The 23723-nt window shown below is 45.6% G+C and overlaps 1 protein-coding gene across 2 annotated transcripts; it reads right to left on the bottom strand.

The window, feature by feature from the left end:
* Nucleotides 1-562: 562 nt before the first annotated feature.
* GNAT2 (G protein subunit alpha transducin 2) lies at nucleotides 563-23512 on the bottom strand. 2 transcript variants are annotated; one of them, XM_004620059.2, is made up of 8 exons: nucleotides 23395-23512; nucleotides 20660-20702; nucleotides 20100-20241; nucleotides 17924-18081; nucleotides 14334-14462; nucleotides 13977-14106; nucleotides 11260-11413; nucleotides 563-10820 (listed from the first exon to the last, which is right to left on the bottom strand). In XM_004620059.2, exons 1-8 carry the CDS (start codon nucleotides 23510-23512, stop codon nucleotides 10630-10632), a joined length of 1065 nt encoding a protein of 354 aa, XP_004620116.1. In that variant the 3' UTR covers nucleotides 563-10629. The 2 variants fall into 2 exon arrangements, with proteins under 2 accessions (XP_004620116.1, XP_004620117.1); XM_004620060.2 differs by having other exon boundaries at nucleotides 17924-18100; nucleotides 20113-20241.
* Nucleotides 23513-23723: the final 211 nt, after the last annotated feature.

The following is a 23723-nucleotide window of genomic DNA, read 5'->3' as shown; positions in this document are numbered from 1 at the left end:
TACAGATTTTAATGTTATAGTTGGCAGCAGTATTAAAATGGTGAGTAAAGAATCCAGGTTTGTTCCTGTTTGTAATACACCCTTTCTAGAAATAATTTCTTCTGTTTCTGTTTTGCTCCTGCTGAATGTGCTTTGGCCTTTTGTCTGAAATTGGGTTTAGATCGAAGCCTTTCCTGAAAGTCGAGTCCTTTGCTGTAATAAGTGTTGTTCGATCTTGGCCCACTGAGGGTCTAATGTCATATCTGTATAAGTGATGCTTAGTTATAACTCATTTTCCAGATTTACATTTGGATTGTGTGCAGAGCTACATATACCCACTTAGCCTGCAGATCCTTTTGTACAATGTACTCAAATGTCATTAAATACTGAATCGTCCATAGGAGGAAGGCAAATAAAGAGAATACATTTTGAGCTTTCTACTTCGGTGCTTTGAACAGTGCCTTTTGGAGTCCAGTCCTTTTGGATTGGATTCTTTTCATCTTTTCATGTGACTTTTCATGAGTTTTTAAAAGTTACAAGAAGTTGGTCATCAAAGCTGACTCAGCAAATTACAGCCCTTCAGTGCCTTTATTGGTGTTTTTATTTTAATTTATTCTGTTTGGAAATGATGCAGATATTAGCACCATTTTTTTTGGGTTTGGGGAAACTTGATCTAAAAGTACTATCTTCCATTGGTGATTGACTTATGCACACAATGTAAATAGGGTTGGTAATTCTTGTTTATTTTTAATATCTCCTTGTATTCTTCTGTAATATAGGATCATCTGGAAATGGAAACTGGAGACATGATTCTTTAATTGTATTCTTCCCATAACTTGGGCTAATGGGATGGTATTGTTGATAACTAAAGTAACATAATCTAGAAAAATTCATTTTATTTTGAAATGCATTTTGTATTTTTAAATAATATGCCTATATATTTGAAATTTTTTTTAAGTCCTTTGTCAATTTTTTTAAGCCCTCTGGGAAAAGTCTCCATTTTCCTACCTCTACACTTTATATTTGTTCGATATTTACATGAATATCATTGCCATTACCTCATCATCCATGTACTTATCAACATGTGTATTCATTTTATTCGTTTCTTGAGTACTCAGTGGTTTGCCAATCAATGTGCTTTGAGATCAGTTTCAGATTGACACCTCCCAGGTCGACTAGCTATTGAGAATCTTTAAATGGTGATTCTGATCACCAGCCTTGTAAAATCACTAATTTGAATTTAGAAATAAAGTAATCAAAAACCAATTTTTGACTACTTTTCCTGTAGTCAAACTAGAATGTGGGAGGGTAACACAATACGTACTAGCCTTGAGAAAATTGTTATTTGTTGTTGAAGAAACTAACAGTCACCTTCTGTCCTTTGGAGAATTCTGGAGATATGTAATGTGTCATGTTTCAGAATTCAGATGGCCAGGCTTTCTAAGAAATCACATCTAAGAAAAGGAAAGGTTAATGAGTGAGGATGAGGAACAGGAAATAGACACTAGCAGGAAAGACTACAACAGGAGCTTAATTTTGTTGACTTTTCCTACTTCATTAAAATCTAGGGCTATACAAATTGCCTGCCATTAGGCCGTTTGAAAGGAGGAAGTTATCTGCTTCTTAGTGGCCTTTTTCTCCTTTATAAAATTGGACTTGGACCATTGCCTGACTTAAAATTCCAGGAATGTTCCCCACCACCACCATGTTTTTTGGGTTTTGGACCACACCCAGTGATGCTCAGGACTTAATCCTGGTGGTGTCCTCATACCCAGAGGATGCTGGGAATTGAGTCTGGTTGACTGCTTATTCACTGTCTTATCTCTCCAGCACCCACAATTCCAAGAACTTAATAAGTAGACTTTGAGATTACATTTTCATTTTGGATAGTTAAAGTTCTAAATCTTTAATTGAGTGTTATTGCTTTATTGTAATTTAAACTGGATTGTTGTTTTTCATGGGTGCTATAATCTAAGAAGAGATTAACCAAATAAAAACAATTTTAATTGTTTACTTGTGGGGGTAGGAAGATTGTATGAGGGTTGAAGGGCTCACCTTGCATGTAGCAAATTCTTACTCAAGTGCCAGCACCACATTGTCCCCTGAGCACCACCAGCAGGTATGGCTCAAAAAAAATCAACAAATAAGTAAATTGTTTGCTTGGGTCAGGATGTAAATAACTGGGTTACCTGCCTTGTGTTTTAGCCCCAACACTAAAAAAAATTACGATTTTCTTGCCTAGTTTGTGTTTTTATTCTTTTAAATGTCAGGTATGTGCACATTTTGGAATATTTAAAAATAACTGATTGTTCTTCTAATTTGCCCACTTTACTTTCTACGTCCAGGTTTCTGTCATCTAATTTGTAGCTGTGACTTTCTTTGGACAGCGCTTGCCTGCCTCGACTAATATTTCATCTCTACCCATTTTCTTGCACAGAAGAGCCTGGCAAGCTCCCTGTGGCCTATTTGATTTGCCAAATATAGTAACAATAACAGGTCTCATTCCCCCCTGATCCTGAAAAAAGCCTCCAATTGTTGGGAAAAACGAGTAAGGAGAGGCTGCTAAAATCTCAGGGCTGGGACGAATGGAGACATTATTCGAATGGAGACATTATTTGCGCCTGCTTGAGTAAATCGATGAACAATGGGATGATAGTGATACAGTGATCCATTTGCTTAGTATATGTTTCCTGCTGGTAGAACTCTCACTATATTGGTAGTTACCTAGAGAGTGAAATTAATTTCACTCAAAAATTTGGCTTTGATTGGTTTGGGGGCCAATCCAGCAATACTTTGGAGCTATTCCTGACTCTGCTTAGAGGTCATTCCTGTGGATTCTCTGGGACCTTGTACAAAGCGTGCAGTCAACCTATTGAGCTATCTTTCCAGCCCTCCATACACAGTTATTTCCAAAATCTTTTTTTCGTAATGTGTACTTTAAGAACAAAGTAATCTCAGTTTTCCAGTGCTGTTAGATGATTTTTGTGTTCTCCTTTAGGCTTCACAGTATATATCAGAGATTTGACTTAGACCAGACACAACTTTCAACAAAGCACAAGAGAAAACAGGGCTGTTTTAGCAGTCTAGTCGATCTTGTTATTAACCTCTGGAGGTAAAAGAGGTAAATGATACACAAACCAGGTCTTTGTTTAAGCCCCTACCCCTCCATTTTCTTGTAACCTTTCATGAGCTGCCTCTGTTCTGAAATAGCATATTTCAGAACAAGCTGGGGCAGGATACTTCAATATTCTTCCGTTGACATTCCAGGTGTAGACCAGGCTTAACATACTCTCAGGCATGATAAGTATCAGGAAATGTCATAGCGCTTTAGATATATCTGGAGTGCAAAATGAACATTCAGATTCCCTGGCTAACTTGAGACAGAAGTAAAAAAATACTTCATAAGGTTCTGGTGCTTTTGGAGCCAACATTTAGAGACAAAGATGAACACAAACCTCAAAAATCACTAATGAATGACTGAATTACATATTACTTGCTTAGGAGAAGCATCTTTTATACCTAAAGAACTTTATACACATACCAAATGTCAGTGAAAAGTATTCTAGCTGATGTTGAAAAAAGGTTGACTTTTTTGAGAATCCGTTTTTTTGTACATCATTTGAATTGCTGTTTCCAAAAACCTATCAGTGATCGTGATACCCTGGGAACTATGTGATTGATGTCAGGGAGGCCTTCCATATGCAGAGTGTGTGCTCAGTCTATAGAGCTCTCTCTCCACACCATCATTTTAGTATTAAGCAAGATTAAGATGAGGCTAGAACGATAGCACAGCAGGTAAGGTGCTTTCTGATCGGGTTCAATCCACAGCACTCCATATGGTTTCCCAATCCCTGCCATTAGTGACCCTTGAGTGCAGAGCCAGATGTGGCCAAAGAACCAAAACCAAACAGAATAAAAAATTCAGACAGAACAAGAAACTTGGAGTTTCCAAGCATTTTGGTGCTTTTAGACAGGCAAATATAAGAAAAACTCTGACATTCTATTCTGTATATGTGATAATGAGTATTCATTCATTTAGAGTTGGTTAATAAATAGTACAAAATTCACTTAGAGTTGGCTGGTTCTATACTAGGAGTTCCGGCTCATCAGGAAAAAGATTGAGGGAAGTAAGCAAATACTGAGTTACAGGCCCAGTGCTGATGTTTTTTCTTTAAAATATTAGCAGATATGCTATTGGAGGTGCAGCCATCTCAGTGTATTTGCAGCTTCTAAGTTGTAGATCTTTTGACAGCAGGAATATTAAATTTTGAACAACCTGGCTAATCTGTCCACAGTGCTCTTATCCAATGGCCCAGCACTTCACATGTCCCATTGGGATTTTTGTTAAGGAAAACATTTGTAGGAAAGTGCTAATAGGCCTAACAATGCTAGAAATTACCTGCTCTAGCCATTCCCAGCTCTTGTAGGTTCTGCCCTTAATCTGGTTGGGGGCTGGGTTATTTGGAAATGCTTTGCAAAGCATTCTTTTGGTTTTGTTTTGGGGCCACTCCAGTGGAACTCGATGGCCACTTTGACTGTGCCCAGATGTGCGGGGCTTGAGGGACGTGCTGAGAATTGACTCATGCACTCATGCCCTCCTCTCAATGACCATTGAGCTCTCTTTTCAACCCTGAATTTTTTTTTTCTGATGCTAGATTATGCAGCATTATGAAAGAGAACTCTTCTAATGCACACTCATGTTGACCATAGCTGGTGTTTCTCAACATCACTTGCCCATGACTCGTTTTTTTTGTTTGTTTGGTTTTGGGTCAAACCAGTGATGCACAAGGGTTACTCCTGGCTCTGGACTCAGGAATTACTCCTGGTGGTGCTTGGGATGCTGGGAATCAAACCCGGGTTGGCCCCATGCAAGGCAAATGCCCTACCTGCTGTGCTATCGCTCCAGCCCATCCCTGACTGTTTTGAAGGCCTGAAACTACTCCTACTATAAATTGCTCTGAAATTGATGAAGGTGACTGACAAGGTCTATTTTGCCTTTCAGTTTATGCTTGTGCCAGTGTGTACTTTTTCTTGGCCCACAGTCAAAAATACCCTCTTATGTGATCTGCAGCATGTCTCAGGAAATGTTATCACATTTATGCCCAGCAGGACCACCAGAGGCTTTGGCACACTTGTGGTCCAGCCCACACTGAACTCTGCAGGCAGCTGACAGGGGCTGTGTGGGTAGAGGAGTGTGCCCACTGCCTGCGCCCTGTGGACTTGTTTTAAGGCTCATGCCCCAGGACTGGGGATTTCCACCCAGGAGATGGGACTATTCTGGTTTGGATCATGTGAGTTACGTGTAACTGGATTTTCTTTAAAAGAAAATTATTTCAAGCAGTGGCTAGAGCAATAGTACAGTGGATAAGGTGCTTGCCTTGTATGCAGCTGACCCGGGTTTGATTCTTGGCACCCCCTATGGTCCTTCCAGGAGTTATCCCCGAGTGCAGATTCTCCTGTGATTTATTTATTTATTCATTCATTCATTCATTTTTCAAAGTATCAGCTTCCCTCCACCATTGTCCCAGTGTCTTCTATCCTCCCACCCCAGTGCTGTCCTGTCTGCCTCACATATCCCTAACAGTGATCTGCTTCCTACCAAAGACCAGTTCTTGGTTTCTGTTGCCTTGGGGCAGTTTCCTTACTGTGTTTCTTTATATCACACATAGGAGGAAGATCATTCTGCATCTGTCCCTGTACTTACCTGACTCAGCATGATACTTCAGGTCCATCTATGTTGCAACAAATTGTACGATTTCCACTTTTGCATGGATTTTTTAGAAGTTGAGAGTATGAACTCCTGAATGTCTATGTTGTTTAAAGACTGCATTTTTGTGATGCTTTCTATAAATTTTTATTATGCTGGGGATTAAACTCATTTTGTACTGCTAACACCCTTATTACACTCCCAAAACAATAGCATGGTTCCTTTGTTTTTTCATTGCAACAGACATAAAGATTTGCCATTTTAATTTTTCAGAACATAGTGGTATAAAGTATAATTCACAAAGTTGCACAGCCCAAACCACCATCTCTAGAACTCTAATCTTTCCAAACTAAAACCCCATTAAGCAGTAACCTCCTTTCCCTCTTTTTTTTCCCTCTGGTAACCATCATTCATTTTCTGTATATAAAATTGACCACTTTATTTTGGGAGTAGGGTTTGGGCTACACCTAATGGTCCTCAGGGCTTATTCATGCTTATTCAACTCACTGGTGTCCTTGGAGGACCATATAGGGTGTGGGGGGATTGAACTGGCGTCAGCTGCATGCAAGGTAAATGCCCTACCTGGTATGTTATCGCTCTGGCCACCAAATTTGACCACTTTAGATACCTCATGCAAGTGAAATAACGTGACTGTCCTTTGTACATTACGCACTTTTATTTATTTTTTAAAGTCACCAGATTTTTATGAAGTAGAACCTAGTTTACATTCTGTGTATTGTCGCCAATGCATTACACAATACACAGGAAATACTTAATGATGTTTGGCCTCTAAGGATATAAACAGGAAATTATTGGAGAGTGGAGAGGAGACCTCCCAAGCAATGCTCAAGAAACCATGGGAAATCAGATCATTATTTTTTGCGCGGACCCGATACTTCACTATTGGAGTTCTGAGATGCAATTCTGTGTTAGGGGTCTCGAGCCACACCCAATGGTGCTTGGGGCCCTTGTAGGCTCCACCCTAGAGTCTTGGAGGGCCATGCGGTGCCAGAGCTCTTACTCAGTGCCCTGCAGAGGCCCCTGAGCTTATTCCCCCAACTCCAGGGAATCCTATTTTTAACAAATTGAAAGTATTTTCCTTAATATTTGGTAGTTTCACATTCATCTTGAGACATTTGTATTTTATTTAGAAATGACTTTACTATGCATCTATGACTTGAAAATGGTTTGGAAATAAACTAAAAAATAACCAGGGAAGGGGCCAAAGAGATAGTACTGTGAATAAGATGCCTCACACACAGCCAACCTGGATTTGTTCCCCTGTACCCCAGATGGTCCCCCAAGCACTGCCAGTAGTGATTCCTGAGTGCAGAACCAGGAATAACCCCTAAGCATTGCCCAGTGTTGCCCAAAAAACAAAAGAAGGGGCGCGGGGAAGGGATTGGTGTTGGAACATTGTACATTAAAACTGAATCATGAATAACTTTGTAATACACAGTGATTCAATTAAAAAAAAACCAAGAATTTGGTTTCGAAATAGGCTAATTTTACTAGGTAGCTAAATTAGGACTTTATACATATACTCAGCCATCCCTTAAGTACTGCCAGATGTACGCCGCCCCCCCTCCCCCCAAGGCTGCAGTCAGTGTGAAGATTTCCTTTGTCATTCTTGGAATTAGATTTTAAGCATTTTTGAATATGCTAAAAGGTCTGTGAGTTTCACTTGCCTGCCAGAGGGACCTATTGGTTGGATTGAGTGAACCAGTTAGTGATGATTTAAGCACGTGCCATTGAGGAGAGTCCCTCAGTAGCTCTTGAGTGTGGCAAGTCTCACTTTTTTTTTTTTTAAAGTCTCCAGTAGGAAGAGTAGTTTCCTATTTTTCTGGAAATTTTCCCGAGTTGATTTCTTTTCAGGGAATCAGAATAACTATTAAATGAGTCCAATTTTAGCAGCTGCAGATTCTCCTTCACTGTATTTCCAGCTCATATGGCTCTCTAGTATCAATATTGCCAGTAGCAGCCTAAGTGTGAATGTGTGTTTCTGGCAAGGAGCAGATTTTCATCTTAATTGATGCTTACTTTTATATACTAGATCTTGGGTGCCAAGAGCTTTTCCTCACTGGTAGTTGTAAATGCTAAATCTATACTTGACTTCACCACCTCCTGTCAGGAGAAACACAAGCATTCATTTCCCCTCAAAGGCTTTTCAAAGGAATAATTTGCTGGGCCTCGTCAGGGAGATGTTGTTTTCAGCCAAGTGTCACATGGAACCAACTGCAAAGATGTTCAGTGCCTAAGGGAAGAGCTGCTGCTTTTTTTGTTTATTCTGAACCATGGCAGTGGAAATGAGAATGTTAGAATGTCCCACTTGTTCTAAAATCTACAGGAGACTTAGCAGCAATAAAATGAATATTCCAAGTGTGAGTATGTTGATGTCCTCCAAGTTTATTCAGAAAATACTTTATACTGCTGAGAAACAGCTACTGGGGTATAAAGGGGTAATCTTAATAAACATTAGTTGCCCGAGAGTGGCCTTAGAGCAGTACTGGGTAACATCCCCACACACACACACACCACCACACACAAACACATATCCTCAGTAAAATGTGGAGGGCTGGAGACATTTGTTGGGGGGTGGGGGGAGGTAAGAGTCTTGCCTTAAATGTGGCTGGATCTTGGAGTCAGAGAACAGTGGATAAGGTGCTTTGCATGCACATGCCAAACCTGATGTGATCCCCAGGCCCAGACTTAACACCTGGCACTGCATATAGTCTCCCACCCCTCAGCACCACAGAGAGTGGCCCACACCACCCCCCCATTCCAAAATATGACTGATTCCAGTTTGATCTCCAGCATCGCATGTGGTCCCCCAAGCACTGCTAGGAGTGATCTTTAAGCACAGAGCCAGGAGTAATCCCCGAGCACTGCCAGGTATAGCCCCCAAATCAGAATTTTAAAAATTGTTATATTTGGGTGTGCTTTAGAAACAGTAAACCCACATCTCAGCCTGCTATCCAAATGTTTGAGTTAAGTCAGGTCTGTTAAGGAAAATGGTCCACCATCCCATATATTTTTGTGGCCATGATCAAAGTTTTGGGTCATGATCAAAGGAGACATGGAGATATCAAATAAAATTGGCAAGAGTGAATTCACACCAGCTGGCAGGCTGTCCTAGGCAAGAGCGGCAGCCTCAGCAGAAGCATGGGATTTTGATTAGGAAAAAAACACATCCTGCCACACCTGTCATTTTCACAAACACCCACAAAATTAGCTTAACTCACTGGGCCCATGTCCTGGCACCCAATAAATAGCACAGCGGTAGGGCGTTCGCCTTTCACGCAGCCGACCCCTAATAGGCGGAGTTTCACTCAGAGTTCGATTCCTCCGCCCCTCTCAGAGAGCCCTCACGACAGAGGCTGGCAAGCTACCCGTGGCGTATTGGATATGCCAAAAACAGTAAAAACAAGTCTCACAATGAGAGGCGTTACTGGTGCCTTGCTCGAACAAATCCATGAGCAACGGGATGACAGTGACAGTGAAGCAAACATTGATACAGGAGATCGAAAAAGTGATTACATAAAGGAATCAAGCATTGTTCATTTAACCAAATCACTCTTGTGGACCCCAAGCCATTGTTCCTATTTTGCTCCGTGACTGGCAGGCGTCCTTGTGAAGGGGTTACAAGAAATATGTATACAGTTATCAAATAACTCCACTAAGTAAAAAGTAAACTTCTAAACTAAATGTCACGTTTTACTATAACAAAAAATCATACCTGAAGAATAGCTCAACATGTCTGAGGAAGAGACTTTCTCCTGCACCCACTATACAATTCTTGACCACTGATTCAAATTTTGAAGAATTTAATTTTTGCCTTCACATGCTCACACCGAGCCTCATGCATGAGCAACCATGTGACAAATCGCCATAAGGGAAAATATATATATATTTTTTGATAAAATCATTAGTTCACTAAATACCAGGTAATGAATTTTATATATATGTATACACACACACACACACACACACACACACACACACACACACCTCTCAGAGAGCCCAGCAAGCTACCAAGAGTATCGTGTCTGCAAGGAAGAGCCTGGAAAGCTCCCCGTGGCGTGTTTGATATGCCAAATACAGTAACAATAACAGGTCTCCTGTGACCCTGAAAAGAGCCTCCAATCATTAGGAAAAATGAGTAAGGACAGGCTGCTAAAATCTCAGGGCTAGGACGAATGGAGACGTTACTGGTGTCCGCTCAAATTGATGAACAATGGGATGACAGTGACAGTTACAGTGCAGTGATTAATAAAAAGAGTTGTGGTAATTGAATTTTTTTTATTTTTTGCAAACTGTAGAGTTTACTGCTTTGCTTGCAATAGTTCACTAAATATCAGGTAATGAATTTAATAAATGGCAGCTTTTATATGTTGGTTTTACTCTTTTTTTTTGTTCATTCATTAACCACACAGCTTTTATGCACCTCCCCATCAGTTAATGTTTGGGGATGATCAGAACAATCCTATGAAGATATTTTTATTTTATAGATTAAAGGATTGAGGCTCAGAATAATCAAGTGTTAAACATTTTTGTGTGTAAGCTGCAGAGGTAGTTCTGGAACCTTGGTGTTCTGACTCTTGACTTTGCACTTTTTTGTGGGGGAGGATTTATTTTTTGGTTTGGGGGGGCATACTTGGTAGTGCTCCGGACTCTTGACTTTTTGCTCAGGGACCAAACCTAGGTTGGCTGCATGCAAGGCAATTGCCTGACCTTTTGTACTTTCTCCATCCCCAGCCTTTGCACTCCTAACGCGTCACAAACTAACCCACTGAGAATGTGTGAGGCCCTGCAGCAGTCATGCTTGCTTAGCTCCCAAGGAGAATGGATTCATTCTTTACAGTGAGTGCAGTTGCAATTTTCTGCTTGAAATCACCCAGATTTCAAACCTTCTTATTGAACGTATTCCTGAGAAATGGGGCAAATTAGAAGAGTCCACAGTCCTTGAGGTTTTCTTTGATGATAATATCTGTAACTGCATCAAACACAAATTTGACGTTCTGTGTGTCTGTAGCACAAGTCATGTGACTGTAGATTTCTTTGACATCTTTTCGCATGTTGAGGTCAAGGAACTGACTCTTGACATAATTCCCCGCATCTTCATAAGAGTTGTTCCCTAGTTTTCCAGAAAAATAGTGAAGTGGGATAAAGAAGCCCTTCTTAGTTGCTCACCTATTTTCTAGGTGATTGATTTGATCAGTGTTATCAAATCTGATTTGATAGCACTGGTTTATCCAGTGTTAGCTGAGCATAAATTGGGGGCCTGATTTTGTAGGGAGGATTCCTTATACTAGCATCCCAGAAATTTCTCACTTGAGGGCAAGGCATTTCTGCATCTCAACCACTGGTTTTCCTGGTCAATGTTGTCATTTGGACAGAAAGGGGCATGACTGAATCTAAGGACTGCTCTGTTCAGAGATGGATAAATTTTTGTCTATAACTCAACACCAAACTTTCTCCCTAAAGGCAATATCTTTGATGCCTCTTTAGAGGAAATGAGATCACCAGTGACTCCGAAGAGTGTGTTCCCATTATCAGCAACCCTTGACACTTACCATCGTACTCAGGAAAACAAATGCTGAGATGAACTTTCTTGATCTTCTCCTCAAAGAGGTCCTTCTTGTTGAGAAAGAGGACAATGGAAGTCGCCGCAAAGAACTTGTGGTTGCATATGCTATTGAACAGGTGTAAAGATTCATGCATCCGATTCTAGCGGAGGGAACAGGAAGCATTGGTTTGAGCTTGTTGCGGGCATGTACCTGCCCACTGGCCTTGCTCTCCATGAGAGACTAATACTCCAGATTCAGAAGAATAGAAGTGAGCTCTTGTTTAGTGCAGTGGCGAGTGCCAAAGTGATCTGACTTCCTCTAATCTTTCTAGCAGAGCTTTGAGACAGGGAAGAAGTTAGGAGTGTTTCTGAGTTTTTTTCCCTAGTTACTCTGAAAGTCCAGTGAGATCATGTATGCAGGCTGGTGTCCCTGCCAGCAGCAGCCAGACAGGTGAGAGCTTTGACAGCTACAAGGGCGGCAAATATAGGGTTGAACCTGGGCCTGGGTTCGCTTGTGCTTGTTCATGCCTCCAAGCTGGCTTTGAAGGGCTCCTGTTAGCAGTTTGGGATTGCTGTTTGGGCAGGAACATAATACGGATTCTTGGAGGCTCCCAGCGCCACTCCATGACACTTGAACTGCTTTGACTCCTCTCATGACCACCGACCAGGTGAGGAGCAGTGCTCTAGTGGGAGCACCAGAGGTACCCCATCCCTCATCCCTTCCTGTTTCTAGGGAGCAGGATATTAGTATCTGGAAGTATGTTGTTGGCTGACTTCTGGTGTCTTTTCATCTAATAAAGAAGGTACAGTCTAATGAGTAGTCTTTTTCTCATTGCTCCTCCTGAAAAACTCTTAAGACCTCATAAGCTTTGGGGTTGAAAATGGAAGATTCCACCCGAGGCTCTAAGCACCACCAGTGTGGCCCCAAACAAGAGCAACAAAAAAGATCCTGGGGGCTGGAGAGATAGCACAGCGGGTAGGGCGTTTGCTTGCACGCGGCTGTCCCAGGTTCAAATCCCAGCATCCCATATGGTCCCCTGAGCACGGCCAGGGGTAATTCCTGAGTGCAGAGCCAGGAGTAACCCCTCTGCATCGCCAGGTGTGACCCAAAAAAGCAAAAAAAAAAAAAGATCCTGGATCTGGAGCGATAGGACAGGGGGAGGCACTAGCCTTGGATGCCGCCCACCTGAGTTCAATTCCCAGCACCCCATATGGTCCCCTGAACACCACAAGAAGGGATCCCTGAGTGCAGAGCCAGGAATAAGCCCTGAGTGTGGCCCCAATGAAACAAACAAAAAACAAATGACACACACAAAAAGAAAGTAAGGATCCTGGAAAATGTAGATCCCATAGGACAAAATGACTAGTAGTACTCTAGGGGCTTCTGCCAGCCTGTCTCTTCTCCCTCGAATACACACCTTACTTGCTTGGCTCTATGTCTGCTTCTTCCCCTCAAAAACCCCTCTCTTGAACATATATATTTTTTTCTCTCCTTACATCTTCCCCAATAAGTTTAATTCAATAAAATCTATCTTGCTTCACTTAAAAAAAAAAAAAGGTACCCTAGAGGACTAACGCACATGCCTTGCATCCCACCTTCCCCATTCAAATCTCTGGCACCATACCTAGTCCCCTGAGTGCTGTCAGGAGTTACTTCTGAGTATAGAACCAGAAATAGTTCATGAGTGCTGCCAGGTGTGACCCCCAAAACAACCACTGAAAAAAAAAAAGTAGGGCCTGGAGAAATAGTGCACTTGCCTGATGTGACTGAGCCAGATTTTATCCCAAGCACTCCATAATGGGGTCCCCTCAGCACCAACAGGAATGATCCCTAAGTGTAGCTGAGTATGACCCAATAAAACTCTTTAAGCAATGCAATGTGAATTTGAATTACTAAGGAGAAGGAAGAGCTGGACAGGAGATTTTTGCGTCAAAAACGGCTCCCAATAGGGAGCAGATGCTTATGGGACATACTAGTTTTCCATGTTTTTGGCATCTAAGACTCAGAAGGTTCCTGGCTGGACTTAGCAAGATCTTGCAGAGCTCTTGTCTGTGGAACTCTACTTGAAAAAAATCAGGCTTCAGAGATTTCCCCAGAAAACTCCAGCTGCCATCTTGAGTGGCACATGAGAACCCTGACTTGCCAGTCTCTTGGCCCTGGCGCCTCATGGTACCTGTTTAAGCTCCCCAGTGAGGTTAATTCACACTCTGAGGTGTTGTGTAACATTCCTGATGGTGTGTGTTGTTTTCTTGGCCCATCATTTCATCCCCAGCCTCCCAGAGGCAGCACAATGGGCAGACTAGGTTTAATTGCTGAGAAAGTTTCGAGTCCCTTTCGTACTGCACTCCTTTAGAGCTTTGTGCAATCTAAGCAATAATGCAGATACTTACTCTGAATCCAAAATCATGTTCAGTAAACCTGAAGCTCTAAAGTGCATGCTAGCTTTCTGGAGAATTGTTCGCCTGAGATGCTGATTGGCTGACTCAAGGAGCATTTCTCCGCCAATAGACATGTCCCACAAGATATTTCGAGGGGGCTAGAGGTGGAAATAGCATAAATGGGGGATCATGGCATGAGACTAGGGGGACAAACAGAAGGACGGGGGAGGCCACATGAAGGAAACAGGTGAGACTTTTAGCGGTAGTGACAGCTTCTGAGTTGGGGTGTGGACAGAGAAAACTTGGAGCGGGTTCGTGGGGAGCTGTGTGGCAGAGGTCACTCACCACTTCATCATCCTCCACCAGTACCATGTCATAGGCACTGAGGGCTGCACAGAAGATGATGCAGGTGACCCCCTCAAAGCAGTGGATCCACTTCTTCCGCTCTGACCGCTGTCCTCCCACATCAAACATCCTGGGGGGAGAAGTGGCCACTCTCACGGGGATGCCCCCACCCACTGAGGTGCTTACCCTGGAAGGACGGGCATGGCTTCTTGGCCTGGTGCTGGGGTTGATGGTGGGTGGAGAGGGCAGACAAGGACATAATTCAGATGGGTATTCATGAAGGCACGAAACATGCACAGACCCTTTGTGGGGATGTCGTATGTGTACCCCAGGGACCCCAGGGAACCATGGACTGACCTGAAGTTTAAGTCTTTCACGGAAAACTTGGTCTCGATGATGCCCGTGGTCTTGACTCTGGAGCGCAGCACATCCTGCTCATTGGGGAGGTAGTCAGGGGCCGTGATGCGGTCTAGTTGGTTCAGGTAGCTGGGGCAAGGCCAGAGACACGGGTGACCCCCAACACACACCCCATCACACCAAGGTCCAGGAAGGGAAAGGCCTTTAATACAGTGAATTTGGGGACAGACTGGACAAGGACTATCCCTTCAGATCCTCATCTGTGCTGATAGAAGGAAGTGAGGAGTGGGCTAAGGGACACCCCTTTACATGTAGGGAAGGTTGTAACATTTCAAGCATTTTTTTCCTTGGGATTTTCCTGACTACAAGAGTTTTGGGGGGCTAGAGTGATAGCATAGCGGGTAGGGCGTTTGCCTTGCACGCGGCTGACCCGGGTTCGAATCCCAGCATCCCATATGGTCCCCTGAGCACCACCAGGAGTAATTCCTGAGTGCAGAGCCAGGAGTAGCCCCTGTGCATCGCCAGGTGTGACCCAAAAACAAAACAAAAAAAAAGAGTTTTTGTTGTTGTGCTTCTTTGGGTGGGTGGAGGGGGGTATTGTTTGGTAGGGGGTAGCCCCCCTACCTTGAATGTGATTTAGTAACTTAAATGGTATCAAAGGTCTCATCAAGAAGCAAGAGTAGGGCTGGGGATGGGAATCAAGTGGCAGAGTTCAGCCTTGGTATATGTGAGGTCCTGGGTACCATCCAGGTAGGACTGGTCCCTACCCAGCACCACAACGGGAAGCAGCAGGAGTATGTGAAAAGAGAAACGAGAGGCTGAAGCAATAGTACAGCAAGTGGGATGCCTGGGCTCAATCCCTGACACTCTATATGGTCCCCTGAGCACCAGCAGGAGTGATCTCTGAGCACTGAACTAAGAATAAGCCCTGAGCACAGCCTGTGTGCCCCAAAAACCAAAACCAAAAAGAGATAGGGAACTTGAGTCTGTATTACATCGACCTTGTTTCTATCTTGGACTGGAGGAGGGGGGTATAAAATATTTGAGATAACTGAGAATATTTGAACACTGACTTGGATATTTAATGTCATTGAGGCATTCTTACAGATTTAGCTGCAATGATGTGATTTTGTAAGATTTCTTATATTTTAGAAATATATAGTAAAAAATTCCGGATGCAACCACATATCTAGAATTGGCTTCAAATGAATCCAGTGGGGGAAGGAAGTAAAATGAAACAAGAGTGGCCCTGAGTTGCTAGCTGGAAAGCCAGGCCACTCATGATTTTGTTCTCTTTTTTCTATGTACTTGACAATTTCCATTTTTTTAAAAAAGGCAGAATACAAACATGAAATGAGATGACTGAAAGGAAAAGAAAATGAACACAAGTGGCTTCTGTGTCCAGAGATCTCACATTTGTATTCTAATTGATCTCCCTGAGTCTTCAAGTTTCATATTGCATTTCACAGATGAAGGATAAAGTCAAGAGTGTGCAATCACTTTCCCAGAAGGCATTGTGGTGAATTGTGAAAACTACTTAATTGTGTGGTCAAATAAACCTCGATCTAATGCAGCCTTTTTGCCATTTATCTGTATAACTTTGAGCAAATTCATGAACTCTGTTGAACCTCAGTTTTTCATCCTAAGTGAGATTAATAAAAAGTACTATCTCCCTTGACAGTTTGTGGTGCGAGTTAACCAAGATGAATGGGCTGATACTCCAGGCAAATACCTAGGCCCTTAGTAAATCACTATTCCAAGGGTAATAATCAACAGCCTCATTACAGGTTTGTAAAACCTACCTGGTTGAAATAGATTAGTAAACTCTGTGTCCCTTGTCTTCGGAAAACCACCTTTATAAGGTTGATTTTCTCTGATTCCTGACCAGCCTCCTTTGGTTTGTCCTGGCAGTCACTGTGCTTCCTGCTTTGACCCCTGACTGGAGAGACTATGGGCAGCACAGCGCCCTGCAGGCACAAGACTGAACTCTATCCCTGGCACTGCTCCAGGTGCTGAGCTCAATCCTGGTGGCACTGATGTTTGTGATCCCTGGTACCACAACAAGGTGTGGCTTCTCTGGTGCAACCAAGTATACAAAGCACTGCAATAAAAATTGTCAACCCCCTCCCCAAGTCTGCAGCCCCTAGCAAGTAACACAACCACATGTGCAGCTCCTGGTCATCGTAGCAACAAGGACAAGGGGAAAGGGAAAATGAACGAGGGGAAAAACCTTCTTTCTCACTCTCCTTAGATTGGCAGCGCTCAGGGGACCAGATGGGGAGCCAGGGATTGAACTTAGGTCAGCCTCATACAAGGCAAATTCCCTACCTGCTGAACTATCGCTCCTTCCCCAAGACTTACCTTTCATCTAGTGGCTTGAGTCAAACCTGGGTTACCAGCTGGAAAATCAGCCCTAAGGGAAGGTCTGAACCGTGTGTCTGAGGGTGGGGACCATGGGCAAGGCTGCCCATGTACTCCTGGTTCTGAACATGGATGCATGCCAGACTCAGAGGATGGGGGTGGGGGCTGCCAATCAGAGTACCCCTGCATAGGATATGGGGTCATCTGTAGGTTTCAGTGAGGCATTATGAAGAAGCAGGAACTGTGGCAAATGTGTCTGTCTAAAGACATTGAATTCAATTTACAGTGATTCAAAAAAGAAAAAAAAAGTTGGGGCTGGTGGTGAAACTGGGGACATTAGGGGAGGAAGTGGGCACTGGGGAAGGGATTGGTGTTGGAATATTGAATGCCTGAAATTCAATCGCATTATTTAATTACTTTGTAACTTTGTAATTTAATGTGATTCATAAAAATTAAAAGGAAAAACTAAAAGCATTGAATTCCAAGCGTGGCAGAGCACCACTCGGGCTTTACCCAACAGTGTACAGGACGAATCAGTCCTTGGGGCTGCAGCCTGTAGGCCCTGACATTTCATTTGTTTACTTTTGAGGGGGTGGTGGTTGGAGGCCAAACCTGGCAGTGCTCCAAGCTTACTCTGGCTCTGTACTCAGGAATGACTCCTGGTGGTGCTCAGGGAATCATATGTGGTGCTGGGGATCAAACCAGGATCAGCCACAGACAAAGCATGTGTCTTATCCCCTGTACAGCTATTTGGTCCCTGGCATTTTATTACCCTTTGGTTACCCTATATTTCTAGTTTGAGATAAAATAAAAGCATACACATAAAAAGACCCATTTCTGCTACTGTATAATAGAATTACTTCTCTGTCGTGAACACTGTGATAAAACTAATGGAAACTCTATGCCATCACATACACCTTCTTCATAACACTGATACTTCTCAGTTGTTCTTGTTTGTGAAACACACCATTTCCTATAAATAGTGCCAAACATCTGAGGGCGCATCATTAGCTTCTAGACCTTTTCAAGCTACACCCCAGAGCCCCAGTGTTACAGGCAGAATCATAAAATATTGAAGGGAATGACCTTCCCACCCTCAGGAGCCTGATGCAAACGGGGACAGTGTCCTGCCCGCTCTTGAGTGCTCCATTTGAGATTTGCAACTGGGTGTGATTCTCCGACCGGCCTGTGTGTGCCTTACACTATCCCTTCCCTCTTCCAAGACTTACTAGGATGCTGAATCATTGAGCTGGTACTCTGCTGCTCTGTCAAAGCAGACCTGCACCCCACCATCCTTCCAGAGCCTTCTGATGACCTCCACCAGCTCAGGGGGCATGGTTCCCTCCTCAATGGAGTCGGCCAGATTGTTGAGCTGCCGCCCATCATCCTGAAAGGCAGAAACCGGGCTGAGAGTGACACAGGAATTGTGGCCATCCTGGAGGATTCTGAGAATACTGCCAAGAGGGAAACAATTTCCATTGTCACTGCAGCTGGAAGTTGAGGCGGTCTCCAGCAAGACCCTAATGCAAGCACAGGTTCTTGGTGCTCTTCTGAGAGGCAGGGGAAGGCCATGGAGCCACCTTCAGCTTGGCTCAAGGAGAGCTAAGGTTCCAGGTGGAACTTCTCCATATCATTCTTCACCCCAGAATGTAGCACCACAAAATGGGGTTCCTTGGCTCTGGGAACACTGGAGACTTAAAGACTGTGTTGAGGTCTGGAGAAGTCATAACGGGATAGAGGTGCTTGCCTTGCATGCAGCCCAACCCGGATCAATCCCTAGCACTTCCAGGAGTCACCCCTGAACACAGAGCCAAGAATAGCCCTGATCACTACAGGGTGTGGTTCCCAAACAATGACTATTTTGCAGGGGCCTGATGGTTCAAGTGGCAGAGCACACGCCTTCCATGGGCAATGACCAACTTCAGTCCCAGTCCCAACACCACGTGGCTTCCTGGGCATTGCTGACTATGACCCCATCATGTTTTTTAAAATGATAAAGGCCACATTGTCCATGAGATAGACAAAGATAGGAAGACAGTAACCCAAACCCTTTGCCCTTCCAATGATTGGGATCTAGGAACTGGTTAATGCTGTAGGTTTCTTTTTTCTTCTGGTGTTTGGGCCACACCCAGTGGTACTCAGGACCCACTCCTCACTCTGTGCTCAGGAATCACTCCTGGAGGACTCTGGGGACCATATGGGATGCTGGAGATCAAAACCAGGTCAGCTCTGTTTGCACAACTGCCCTACATGCTGTACTATGACTCTAGACCCATAGTACAAAAGCTAGGGCTTTTGCTTCTAAAAGTTAACTCAGGAGACCTGGCATGACTCTGCAGAAAAGGCACCTCCCTTGCAAGCATGAGGCCACAGTTTCAGTCCCTGATGTCATCCACGTGCCCTGAACAGAGAGTAGCTCAGGTTTGTGTGAGCAACACAGCTAGAGTTCGGGACTCGGTACCCAAGTGTGCAACTGTAGTGAACCCACAAATAAACAAGCACACCCCCAGTGAGCAACAGAAGCAAGTGACCCAGCACCACAAACTGTGTGTGTGTGCATGTGTGTGCGTGTGTGTATGTGTGTATTTGTATGTATATGTAGGAGTGTGTGAGTGTGTGCATGTGTGCATGTGTGAGTGTGTGTGTTTGTGTATGTGTGTGTATGTCCATGTGTAGGAGTGTGTGTGTATGTGTGAATGTGTGTGTGTGAGAGAGAGAGAGAGAGAGTGAGTGAGAGAAAGAGACAGACAGAGACAGACAGAGTGAGAGACCTCTGCTCACTGCAACAACCTTAGTGAGAGGAAGGAGGTGGCAGGACTAGCAGAGCCATTTAAATAATAAAAGAAGGAGCCAGAGCGATAGCACAGTCATAGGGTGTTTGCCTTGCACACAGCTGACCCGGTTTGATCCCAGCATCACATAAGGTCCTCCAGGACTGATCCCTGAACACAGAGCCAGGTGTAAGCTCTGGGTACTGTCCGGTGGAGCCAGCCCCCCTAAGTAAACAATCAGGCAGAAGAAAGAGCAGATCTTGCAAACACTGATGGTGCAGACAGTACCTCCCCATCCCCCCACCCCCCACCCCACTCCCCCACCCTGCCCAGGAATGAGCATCCAAAGCTCTCAGCTCTTGGGCCCTCCTTTCCTCATGATTTACTTGCTTTGTTTTTGGACCACACCTGGCAGTGCTCTGATCTTATTCCCAGTTCTGCATTTAGGAATCTCTCCTGGCAGGGCTTGCTGGGGGGACTCTGTGGGGTGCCAGGGAATGAGCTCAGGTCAGTTGCATACAAGGCAAACGCCCTGCCCGCTGTACTATTACTTCGGTCCCCTCATGGCTGTTGCCTACTTCTCATCAGCTTTTCCTGCCACCCCCCCCCCCCACCATAAGCCGTTGCCACATACCACACAGCTTGGCTCAGCATAGTCGATGCCCAGCGTGGCCATGGCCCGGATGATAGCCAGGATGGACTGCAGCACGTTGCCATAGATGATGGACTTGTACTCCAGGCACTCTTCCGGCGTGTAGCCCTCCTGGTGAATAATCCTGGGAGGGCAGACCAGACTCCAGCTGGCCCCGAGGAACCAGACTAGAGCCCAGGGAATCTGGAAGGACTTAACGTATACAAGACCCATTGTCTGAACCAGAAAGATCTCAACAGGGGTGAGTACAGGCTCTGCACGCAGGGGGCCGAGTTTGGTCCCTGGAGCTCTGTAGGAGCCACCCTGAGCACCACAGGATATAACTCAAAAAAAAAAACCAAAAAACCTGGTTTCTCTTCTGGTTGCTGTCCCAAGGTGAGCAATGAGCGAGAGGCAAGAGGCAGGCAGATGAGGGCCATTGGGGACAGGGTCCTTTAGAGCCTTCACTTCTGGTTTCCTTACCATCAAAGAGGCCCCTCCCTCCTCCTGGCCCCACGCCTTCTCCCTCTCCCTCCATCCTCTGGGGCCTTGTTCCTACTCACTTCATCTGTTTGACGATTGTGCTCTTTCCGGACTCCCCCGCACCTGCAGGGAGAAATGCGCATGGTCCCATCTCTACAGCTGCCCGCTGCCAGCAGGTGGTTGAGACAGCCCGGCCAGTGCTGGCTTGGACATGGCTGGGGAGAAGAACCCACAGGGGCAGGTGGGTCCCTGCCCTTCATTTCTGTCAGCCTTGAGGCAGTGAGTCAGTCTAGATTCAGAGTGAGCTTCTCCCCCTCCATACTAGTAACACTGGGGGCTGGGGAATTCTTGCTGGCAGGGGATTGTTTTGTGCATTTGTCCCCCTCACCCCATCTCCTGCCTGCTGGAGACCAGAAGCATTCCATTACCCTGTTCCAGCCACAGTGTCTCCCCAGCCCCAGGGATGGCTCAGTAGCTTAAAGAGCCGCCTCGCAAGCATTAGGTTGTGCATTGGGTCCTTGTTTCTGTCCACATGTGTCAACAGCTGTGCCTTCTGGAACACCTGGCCCTGCAGTGAAAGGTGAGTCCCGGGCTCAGCCATGTGTGTCCAAGCACTAGACCTTATTTGCCACCCTCAACACTGCAGCAACAGAGGGAAGGTGAGGGGACGTCTCCAGGTAGTCCTGGAGTAGCAGCGACTTCTGCTCAGGGAAAGTCCTCTGCCATCCTTTCTGGGTACATCCATTTGTACCCAGAGGGTGGTCTTGGGGCAGGACCCGAGAGAACGCTGTCGTGTCACTGAAATATGATTTTCTCACTGTCTTGCTGTTGCTTCTATCCCAATACTCTCCTTGACACTCTGATCTTCCTCCTTCAAGACCCTCCACTCACCAGGGGTTAGAGGTTTAGGTACTTCCGTTGACCTGGCCAACTGTGGTTTAATCCCTGGCACCATGTATAGTTTCCCCAAATACCACTAGGAGAGATTCCTGAGCACAGAGCCAGGAACATACCCTGAGCACTGCCAGGTATAACCCCCAACCCAAATCTCACACCCCAAGAAAATCCCAGGCCTTTTATCACCTGCAGACTCACTCCCAGGCATCCTGTCCTGATGCCTGCGGCCCTCCCAGCTCACCGGTGCTGCCTGGTCCCTAGAGCTGCTTATCCAGATTGAGAAAGAAGCTGCTTAGGTTTAAAAGCTGCCCCAGTGCCTTCTTGCCCTGTCCACAGGCTCCTGTGCTCCCTGGGTCTGGGTGCAATGTCTTTCCTGTGTGTCCCTCCCGCTGGGGAAAGGAGGGACACTCGCCTGGGATTCCTCTGCTTCGCAGCCACCCCTGCACCCCCTTGCCTCCTTCTGCAGTGCTTGAAATTCTGTAGTCTTGGTTCTATTTGCAGCCATGGGCGGGTTCTCTGACTAACCGGATGAGGAGCTTAGCTTTTCCTAGTACACACCGGTGATCTGCTTAGGAGCTCAGACCATCTACTTCCATCTGTCAGGGGATTCAAAGAAACCCAGGCTGCTAGAGTGCGGCTGGAGAAATGGGACAGGGGTTAAGGCTCAGACCTTGCACGCTGCCAATCCTGGTTCCATCCCCTGCACTGTTCAGTCCTGGCACTGGAATGCTAAGTTGGGTGACTAAGAGTCACCAGGAGGCACCACTTGAGAGACATAAACCACCCCCAAAAGTTGCTGGAGGTAAAGATTCCATCTCTCTCCTCTTAGGACTCCCTAGTTTTAAAAAATGTTTTGGGGCTGGAGTGATAGTACAGTGGGTAGGGCATTTGCCTTGCACTTGGCTGACCCGAATACAATCTCCAGCATCTCATAAGGTCCCCTGAGCCTGCCAAGAGTGATTTCTGAGCATAGAGGCAGGAGTAGGCCCTGAACACTGATGGGGGTAGCTTCCTGCAAAAAAAAAAAAAAAAAAAAAACCTTTTTTTGGGAGGAAGGGGTTGCTGATGGTGCTTGGGACAGTGCTGAAACACAGGACTTCCGCACACAAAGCAGGAACTTCCAGGCATCTTCTCATGCCTCTCACCCCCAGTTTTTTTTTTTTCTTTTTGGGTCACACCCGGCGTTGTACAGAGGTTACTCCTGGCTCATGCACTCAGGAATTACTCCTGGCAGTGCTTGGGGACCCTATGGGATGTTGGAAATTGAACCCAGGTTGGCCGCGTGCAAGACAAATGCCCTACCCGCTGTGCTATTTCTCCAGCCCCTCACCCCCAGTTTTTTAAGAGGAGTCTAGTCTGGTGGTGCTCAGGGGTCCACACAAGTATAGGGGATTGAACTCAGGGCTTGCCAGCCATGTGCTCTACCAACTGAGCTATTGCCGTGGCCCATGTTTTACAGAATATTTTACTGAAAGCAAGAAGCAGTCAGTAGTGAGCACGGGCCACTGGGCTTGCCCCCGGCACTGCATGGCACTGAGGGGGTGGAAGGAAGGGCCAGTTCTGATCTCTGCATTCAGATCCGGGATCTCTGGTGGAAGAGTGCCAACGTGCCCAGGATCACCACAGTCACCAAGCCCAAGGGAAGGAGGTGTCAGGTTTGGTGAGATTTGGATGCAGGTGGGCCACACTGATCCCTCTCAATGCCAGAGCAGTCCTGGCACCCTAATTTTCCTTGGGATGTGGGGCTCAGCCCATGAGCTTCTGATCTCCACACCTAAGACTAGATGTGGGGGTGGGGGGAATGGAGACGACCTGCAGTCCTCCTCCCCAGGGGCCATGCTAGAACCCTGCCCCACTCCCCAGGCTGGGGGACAAGCAGGAGCTGGTGCTGGACTCAGGACCCCTGCCCAGTGCTCACCCAGCAGCAGCAACTTGACTGTCTTGGCTTCCTGGGCTGCGTCCTCCTGCAACCGCCGCTCCAGCTCCTTGGACCTCTTGGCCAGCTCCTTGTCCTCCGCGCTCGCACCGCTGCCCATCCTTCTGCCCTCAGCCTTCAGCACTGCCCGCTGCGTTTCTTAACTGGAAGATGGAAAATGAGGACCAAGGAAGTCAGGATCTGTCTCCTTGGCCTGGAGGTGGGGGGTGATGGAGCAGCTCTTTGTTCCTGCCTGGTGTGCCCTGAGACTCCCCACCGCAGTGGGGACGTGCTTAGTGGGGATTGGCACCGCGTAGGATGGGCCAAACCCA

This window comes from Sorex araneus, chromosome 5, assembly GCF_027595985.1.
Source record: "Sorex araneus isolate mSorAra2 chromosome 5, mSorAra2.pri, whole genome shotgun sequence".
Taxonomy (NCBI): domain Eukaryota; kingdom Metazoa; phylum Chordata; class Mammalia; order Eulipotyphla; family Soricidae; genus Sorex; species Sorex araneus.
Note: the sequence above shows the minus strand (reverse complement) of the source record. Positions and strands in the feature narration are given on the sequence as shown.

Coding starts and splice junctions, on each gene's coding strand:
- GNAT2 (XM_004620060.2), bottom strand. CDS start 23,512: ATGGGCAGCGGTGCGAGCGCGGAGGACAAGGAGCTGGCCAAGAGGTCC. Junction 20,703..23,394: donor AGTCAAGTTGCTGCTGCTGG/GTGAGCACTGGG, acceptor TTCTCCCTGCAG/GTGCGGGGGAGTCCGGAAAG. Junction 14,107..14,333: donor GTGAAAGACTTAAACTTCAG/GTCAGTCCATGG, acceptor TTCTCCCCCCAG/GATGTTTGATGTGGGAGGAC.